This window comes from Lotus japonicus, chromosome 1 (assembly GCF_012489685.1).
Source record: "Lotus japonicus ecotype B-129 chromosome 1, LjGifu_v1.2".
NCBI classification, from domain to species: Eukaryota; Viridiplantae; Streptophyta; class Magnoliopsida; order Fabales; family Fabaceae; genus Lotus; species Lotus japonicus.
The window spans coordinates 22,199,665-22,209,006 of NC_080041.1; the positions used below are offsets into that span (position 1 = coordinate 22,199,665).

The 9,342-nt window shown below is 37.8% G+C and overlaps 1 protein-coding gene across 1 annotated transcript; it reads right to left on the reverse strand.

Moving 5' to 3' along the window:
- Positions 1-1,432: 1,432 nt before the first annotated feature.
- On the reverse strand, positions 1,433-8,341 carry LOC130734134 (GATA transcription factor 25). Its single transcript, XM_057586460.1, has 7 exons — positions 7,805-8,341; positions 7,549-7,638; positions 6,889-7,022; positions 3,523-3,630; positions 2,691-2,796; positions 1,815-1,874; positions 1,433-1,719 (listed from the first exon to the last, which is right to left on the reverse strand). Exons 1-7 carry the CDS (start codon positions 8,159-8,161, stop codon positions 1,615-1,617), a joined length of 960 nt encoding a protein of 319 aa, XP_057442443.1. The 5' UTR covers positions 8,162-8,341; the 3' UTR covers positions 1,433-1,614.
- Positions 8,342-9,342: the final 1,001 nt, after the last annotated feature.

Consider the following 9,342-nt stretch of genomic DNA (forward strand, 5'->3'; position numbering starts at 1 on the left):
TAAATGTAACGAAGGTCGCTTTGGTCTCATATTGGTATAGGAGATGGACCAGATTGATTAAAGATGATGTTTTTTTATTAGCAAGTTTGGTGCGCACCTAAGGTTGTCAAGTGTAATTGTCATTGGAATTAATTTGTAACCCAAGTGGGAGATTGTTGGGTTATTTTTAAATAACCTAATATGTGGGTTTACAAATTAAGATATTTACACTTAAGCTAATAATAAGTATTGGACTGATAGGGTGATCTAATTAAGAAGCTCTATTTACATCATATGCGGTATGGGCTTTGCAATGTGTAACACCCCAATAGTAAACCTAATTAGGGTTAATGAGGCTCTAATTAGATTTTTATATAAAGATCATAGGGTTTGGTCCCCAAGGCTAATCTGACAAGTCACTCATCTCCTCCATTCCCATCAGTAGAGAGAGAACCCATTGAGGAAGAGATTAGTCTGTGGAAGATCATAACCCACGACCAGTTCATCATCACATATCCAATGGAGTCAGGTATGTCTGCTGATTCCAATTCATTCCCTGATAATCTGACATGAGTATTTGATTAGGGCATTGAAATTAATTTTCCCAACACGAAAATCTAACGAAAAAGTATATGAAAACCCAAAAACTTAGTGGAAGTATGAATCAAATTACAGATTAATAGTTGAGAAGGGATTAGAGCAAATATTAACTTATATAGATGCGATTGGGTAATAGAGAAATCATCAATCGTCAATTCCCTACAAGAAGAAAATCGAAATTCACATAATTATTCAGTTCACTGCCAAAGAGAAAGAAGAATAAGATTAAGAAGGGTGAGTTAGACACGGAATGACAGAAGGGGTGGTGGTGGAAGTGGTAGCCGATGAAGGAGAATATGGAAGAGCAGGAGAGAAACTCTCCCTAAAGAGAGATGACGGCCCACATATTGTGGGCATAACGCTCTCATTCAGAGATAAGATCACCTAATGTCTGCTAGCCCTTTTTTCACTTAGGTTGAAGAATGTGAAACATGGTCCCCAAGAGAAGAATGAAAGAACATTGAGCGGGAAAAAAAAATTCCCACAAATTACATGTACAAAAAAATCTGGCTATTTTTTTTGGTGAGTCAGAAAATAATAATAATAATAATAATAATAATAATAATAATAATAATAATAATAATAATACAATTAAGCCATCTTACAAAGGTTAAATCAAGTAAACTTGCAAAGAGGGTAACAAAAGCAAAAATAAAGTAAACATTCGTGAAACTGCTAAATAAGAAATAGTCCTAGTAGGATGTGCTACTGATTCTTGCATTTCGTATGAAAATCTGTAAGTGAGGAAGATCAAGCCCCTCTGAAAATCTGTTAGAGGAAAATCTTTTAGAAAATCAGAAAAAGTCAGCATTTTCCAAACTTAAATTCAAAATATTAGATAAGATTAAGCCCCTGTACGAAATCACCAATTTATAATTTCAATTCCAGGTTATACATAAAGAGAGATCAACATCCAAGCATAAAGAAAAAAATCTCTTGCTTGATGAGAGAGCATTGCTATGCTATAACTGTACATTCTATTGGTCAATCTGAATAGAATTAATATATTTCTAGCATTTTCTAAGATTGGAAAACTCAACGATCAGCTACCAAAGCTGGGTCATCATTCTCAGAGAAAGCAACAACATTGTTAAGTGCAGGCATGGCAGTTCTACAGTCTGCGCTATTACCTCCATCAACCTGGTCATCACATTAAAAAAAGAAAAAAAAAGGTGAAAGAATGCACATATTACAAATTTACAATACTGATTGATAGATAGTAAGTGAAGGCATGCCTGCTCAACTTGTACTAGAGAGTGTTCCTGATTTCTCTTAGAAAGGTCTCTCAAAGCACCCTGTAGAATACCATTGTCAAAAGGTCAGACTATTGACAATTCAGCAATCAGCATAAAAGATACTGTAGATTCACGGTCAAGCAAGTTTGAATTAATGCAACAAAAAATACAATAGCACCTCATTCTAGATAAAAGATGATTCGCCTTGAAGATGAGAGGGAAAGAAAATTAAATTATGCTGTGGAAACTTTTAGAAGAAAACAGTTCATAGTAAGAAGTTCAAAAGCAAGATCAAACTCCCAAGATTTTGATATTCTCAAATAGTGCCAGAAAAGAACACATAGAATACAGCAATAGATTCTCTCTGCTTTCAATTAAAACTCCTACTATTATGTTCCCATCATCAAGTCCACAATGCAGCTGGAAGGGGGAAAGAATCCAGATCCCAAAGACACAGGCCACAGCTTCATGATCATATGCATAATGCATCACATTAGCAAGCATATTCAGTATAGCTTACGGGACAATGTAGCCACAGGACATTCAAAACATCTATAATAACCAAACAGTCATAGCTCTTAGATATTTGTAAATAAGAGAAAACTATAATATGAAAACACTATTGCAGATATTAAAGCTGAAAGACATTTAGGAGCTAAAAAAAGCTGTACTTTTCACTATACAAAAAAGACTGATTGGTTTTTACAAACACTCCCAGCTAAATATTCATACAGCAGTAAATATTTCCAAATTCCAATGCAATGAAGGAACAGGGAAGAGCATGCACATAAATGTATGTTACATGAATGAATAATTATTTAAAAAATGCGTACACACATTTTTCCGAAAATACAAAAAATTGGACAAAATACCTACCCTATTTGCCCAAAAAAGGCCACAAGCATTGCAAAGTGACCTTGGACCAGATGGCCCTCGCCGCATCATTGGGGTTGATTTTGAACTAGTGCCACAATGTGTGCATCTATATAAACACGCAATCAAAAACAGAGATGGTAAGACATCTAGTTAGAGACATCCCAGTTAAGGAAAATAGCCACACCATGAAGTTAACTTCTTAGTGCAAGTACCAAATAATAACGTGAAATATAAAATTGCATCAAATTAAACTTAAGCTAGAATAGATAACAAGTCAAAGACGGATCCACCAAAACCCACAATAAGTCAAGGGCCTGTTTGTTTCTTCTTTAAAAAAGTGATTTTACATTTGAATAAAAAATTGATTTTATTTTAAGTGATTTTTAGAAAAGCAGAAATTCATATATGTTTGTTTACAAGTATAATAAGTGCTTTTCACTTTAAAAGTGATTTTAAACTGTTTGGATATAAAACCAAAAAAGTGCCTTTTTCATATAAAATTACATTAATAGATATAAAAATCATTTTCATATTAGTTTAAAGAATTATTTAAGGATAAAATTGCACATTTGAATTCAAAGTAGTGTACCATGAAAATAGGATCGAATTTCGCTCTCATAATTGATTATTTCGGAAGCTATTCAAAAAAGCATAAGAAAATAATCAATTTTCTGCTTTTTTTTTAAATGATTTTTTTAAAAACACATAAAATATACATCAGTGATATTTTTTTAAAATAACTGATTAATTAACTAAATAAACAGAGCCGAACGGGCCCAATATCGCAAAATACAAAAATAGGATAATATGATATACAAAACACAAAACTCACGAGGTTTCTGCCTGACTGTCATCCTGCCCTGACTCCTGGTCAGTACCCGAACCATTAGCTCCATCTTGTTTCTTAGATGAAGTAAATTGACCCTTATTACGGTGCATCCTACATTTGAACGTCAGAAAATTATGAAATAAGCACCGACATAAATAGAATTAAACCGTTACAATCTGAGCGACAAGAAAAAAGTGGGCACATAGATGGAAGTTGGAACAGACATGAAAAAAGTGGGCACATAGATAACATGGAACAGTCAATGCGATGACAAAAACTACCTTCTGAGTAAATTTAAGAAATGCAATAATGAGGCCAAGAAATGTTCTTGCTGAGAAATATAAACATATGTCGACTTCAAGTCATTTATTAATACAATACATACCAATATACACATTGCAAATACCGAGAAAATTACTAAGACACCATTATTCAGCCTCACTTTAAGATATGAACTACTGTGTATCATCCAACATACTGATGGAAGATGCTGTCACAGTCCAAATGTGAACCGCGCGGTATAGCGGAGTGGCGGCTGTCCACAACGTGCAGTTGAGTTGAGTCACGGAGCGCTTTGATATAGCAGCTTTCACATTTGCAACTACGGCCCAGAACGCGTCCTTCGTAGTGCTATGCTGCTCCTGAACCGGAAACCCTGTTTTGCCCTTAAAAACATTCCATTAGGACATTTAAAGGGTATGATAGAGTTTTTTGCTTCAAATATTTTAGGACACCCTCCTGCGTCTTTGATTATTCACGTTTTGGGGTTTAGGTTCTGCCAGCCTCCATCTCCCTCCTTCCTATACTCCTGCGAGCCCACAACTTCCAGCGACCAGACTTCTTCCTCAGCTTTATTCTCTCTTTTTTTCCTGTCAGTCTTATTTCTCTTGGTCTCTGATCTTGTTCTGTTGTATCCTAGCCAATGTAATCAAATTGCTGCCATGGCGGCACCATGGCGTTTTTCCATCTCACTCTCAGGTTTAAGAAAAACAGCAACAGGAATCCCATGGCATTGCGTTTCTGGCATGGCAGTTATGGCAGAATAACACAGCCTGGATCTGTTGAATAGCGGCGCCGTAGCAGCGCAAGAGGGAAGAGAGATGAAAACCCTAGGAAACCGAGGTGAAAACCCCAAATTGCCCCCATATTTAAGCATTAGGTCAGACCTTTGAAGGGCCTTTTGGGGTTTTCTTGTGAATTAATGAAACGATGTGTTTCATATATTTCACACATTTCATTAAAATGAAACGTTGCATGAAACGGATGTGTTTCATATTTCCCGCATTTCATTCATGAAACGAGGTTGTGTTTCATACCATCATCTTCCTTCTTCAACCTGACATGCGACCTCCACGAGACCTAGTCACCAGCCGACATGATACCTCTGACGAGCTTTAGCAAGCTTACGACTTCGCCGGCGTCATCTAGCATCCTTCTTCCTCCTTCTCTTTCTACCTCCTCCCTCCTCCTTCTTCAGCCGTCATAGCCCAACCATGGCATAAGGCGATACTCTATTACGGGTTTTTCGAAAACCGCCATTCGTCATCGATAACGCTCCTAGCAGCCTCTATCTATTTTCATTCATCCCAACAACCTAGTGTATTCTGTTTGTGTTCATTTATAACATTTTATCCCAAAAGAGGAAGACTCATGTTTTTATATGTACGTGCGTAGTATAAATTATAACAACTATATAAAAAAATCAGTGTATAGTGGGAGCCGCTATAACGCTATTGCGTTGTTAGGAACATTGAGAAAAATCAGAATCTTTTCCATCATCCAATTTTCACAACTTAAGAATGAAAGTCAGTGATTTGTAAAAGAAATGATTGAGTTTCTTTTGAGATCTTTGAACTGAGCATAAAATCTAGAACATGCTTTATTGGTATATTTCCCACTTTCATTTCAATGAAAACAGAAAACAGGTCTGAAAACATGTTTGGTTGGGTTTCAATGCAATAACTTAGAAATATTTCTTAAAAAGAACAAAATCAGACCAAAAAAAGGTCATTTCATCATTTGTGGAAACCGAAGTTAAAAACAAAGCAGCAACTTTGCAATAATAATAAACACAATATGGAAAGGAAGTTACTATAATAATGAGAAAGATTTCTGCATATCCGCAAAATCGGGCAATAATCTCAAAATCGGATAAGTCGGCTCAGGACGACTTACTAAGGGGATTCCCTAATACGTTACAAAATTTCGATTTAGCCAATAATCTAATTATTGGAATAATTGGAACTATGAGTGTTAGTACGAGTGTTGTCAATCCCGGTTAGCGGAGCATAGCTGCCAGCCCAAAAAACGTAATAGCAGTATAGTGTATAGCAGGATGGCCACTACGTGAATTTTTTATATTATATATAATTTAAACTATACATATAAATGATCAAAAGGGGAGATGGGGAGCTAAGAAAACTGACAGTATTAAACAGAGAATTAAAAACGGAGCAAAGCAAAAGACTGAGCAAAAAAATAGCAACCTGGAGTGAGAACATGAGAAGGGTTCCAGGTTTGTTAGGATTCTAAATATTAGGGATTTAGTTAACTTGATTCAATTTATTTTAATCTTTTAGTTGAAGAGTCTATCTATTAGGAGTTTATCTTTTATATTTATTTCTAAGTGGTTAAGTCTATCTTCATTTGGGTTCGTTTATTATAAATAGGACATCTCTCTTTATAAGAGTAAAATAGAGATTTGAAACCCTAAAAACATTTGCGCAGTTATAGAGCCCACGACGCTGCAATCCAGGCTGCGACTGGCACTCTGCTACAGCACCTTCTGAGCGGACAACAGCACCACCGCTGTAGCGAGCTATTGCCATCCCAAGTTCATACTTGGTTCACCATATATGTTTAAAAATACAGTAAATATAATGAAGAGCAATAAATGTTTGACAATTGACTGTAGGGAAGTTTAAACCACATATTTGTAATGGAGCTGCTCATATGACTGCACCTGGGTCTTAGTTCCAACTCAAGCCTAAATCACAACATAATTGATTATATACATAATGAAGTCTGAAGCTGAGAAAATTTGTATGGAAAAGGAAGCCCAGCACAATTCTACATAAAAGGGCACTCAATGCCAACATAGTTGTCAGTAAAACTAAGCCCAAAGCCCAGCCTGCTAACAGATTCAAATACCGCTCAACTATGCTATATCTACCAGACTACCACTTAACAATGAAATGGTTTAAAGAAGCAAAGTAGCAATCCCATGACCCGTCACCGTTCACACGATGGATCTGTAATTCTGTATCATGTAAGCAGTAAAACATTTAAGCTCATACTATACACAACTTAGGTTTACTTCAATAATTCAATCTAATATTCAGAAGTTTATATGTAGGTAAATTATCAGACCTGAGTGCAACTTCTTGACGTACACCATATCTAACTTTCTTATCGTAGCATCGCTCTTTCCTCTTCTGCCGGAACCTATTTAATGACGCTGCTCGCTGTGGCAGACTACATCTGGCAGGATATTCCATTGAACCCTGCAGCAAGAACCAAAGAGTTACAAACGCCACTAAGCACAGTGCAATTGGACTTCAAATGATCTGTATTATGAATAGTGTCATTCACACACACTTGCACTCACATCACAAACACACACACGCTCTTGACTCTACCATTTACTAGGGAGTTTTATGATAGTCATCACCCGATACTAGAAACAAAAAATACCATCAGACATCAAAATACTTACAAATTTTGTTAAATGTATGCTACCTAGACATAGGCTGGCAAAGTATTCATTACCATGCTCTGCTAGTGCTCACTATGTTGCATTACGATAATTACGACTTACGATCCTATACTCTCCTATACTCGATCCCAATGTATACACAAATCACAAATAATCACTCTGTTTGTATCTGGCTGTAGGAACAGCGTAGGAGACTATCACTACCCCGTAACCCGTAACTGATGATTATTATCTAAGCTACCTAATAAATGGTAAATTGATGTCAATGCAAGTGTGTCTAAGTTGTGCATTATTCTTCTACTATCAGAAAATACCCTCTGATTTTGTTGAGCCGCCGTATCCACACATGGCGTACCCGCTTGAGGTAGTTCACATCCACCCAACAGCAACAACACCGCTTGAACCTGTCATGTGAAACCAAATGAACAACAATTTTATCCTCAAAGCATTACAATTTAAAATTTCTTCTTCTTAAAGTTCAAAGCGAAAAACAAAAAATAAATTCACATGCTGTTCATCCATCAAGGTGAATAAATCGGGAAAATTGATAATTCAAAGAAAAAATGGTACCTTATCAGTCGTAACAGAATCGAAGACATAAACTTGGCCACGAAACGACAGCGTAAGCTGGCTAGAATCATCGCAGTGAGGAACGAGAGAAGAGTAATCAGAGCCACCACCGGCGTGGCCAGAAACATAAACGGCGTCGGAGGTAACATCCTCGACGGCGACGCCGCTACAATCTTCGAGCGGGTTGGATTCGTACTGAATGTGGTGGTTTGCGTCGATGGCGTGGTCGGCGCCGGATGCTTCGTCGCTATCTCCGGCGGCGATCTGGCCGGGCATGTTCATGGGCTGGGAGTGTCCATACATTGGTGGCTCCATGGTTGAACCAGGGGGTTCAGAACCATTACAGGGGAAATTCATGGGGAGATTGAAACCCTAACCCTAATTGGAGTTTGAATTGGGGAAGAATTGCGAAGAGAATTGGGGGGTTTTGGGTGGTGTGTTTTGCGTGTTCGGAACAGAGTGTGTGAGGGAAAAGAGAGTGAAGATGAAGGTGAAGGTGAAGGTGAAGGTGAAGTTGAAAGCCAGCTCAGAAGAAGACAAGACAATATAAGGCCTAATAGAAGGGAGAGAAGAAAAGTGACCCTAGTGATGTTGATATTTACGAGGTTTTGTCTATATAAGGCCCAATAGGCATGTATGCATATGGTTCCAATTTGACCCCAAAAAAAAAAAGAATCTTAATTTGGAAATATTTCATTGTTGACCAAAAACAACAAGTCCATCCTTAGTGATTTAGATTGAGTCATGGGTGTGCGGCTTTGTTAAATAGTACTTACAAGAGAGATTTGCAAACCATAATTAGCTAATTATCTCACCTCATTTGAGCATTATCTTCCACTTGCCACTATGGCAGGAGAAACATCTACAACATCGTTACTGCGGTTGCGAACACCCATTGTTGCCCAACATCCTCCATCAATGCCGACACCTGACTCCTTTCATCGCTATCATAACCAAGCACCTCCCACACCACGAGCACCATCTGACCCGCTCACCCACCACCTCTTATTACTCACCACCAGCACGACCACATGACACGCTCATCACCATTGTCTAGCACGCGCTCTGTTATCGTTGCAGCTAGCACTCTCCACTGTTACTGCCTCTTGACATCATTCATTCTCACCACCACTTCACACTCTCCATCTTTACCATAGCTTGACATGCACACACGATTGCCGCTACCACTAAGCACCACCTCGTAACATCCTCCACTTATGCTGCCACCTAACACTTTGAACCGCCACAGTCACCTATCACCTTCTATTGTTGCTGACGTTTGGAACCCTCAAATATTGTCACAACAATCATACAAAATCTTCTATCCTACAATTAAAGGATTTAAATTCACTGTTCATGCACCAACTTTTTTTTTGGTATGGGAGAGTATAATGGGTCGGGCCTATTGGATGATGAGCTGGCCTCTTTCACTACTATTCATTCGCCTCTGTTCTTCCTCTTCGCGTAGGCACAACGTCATCTTCTGTTATACTCACACTCCTCTTCCGACGACGACGACGATGTCGTTTCACCCTCCA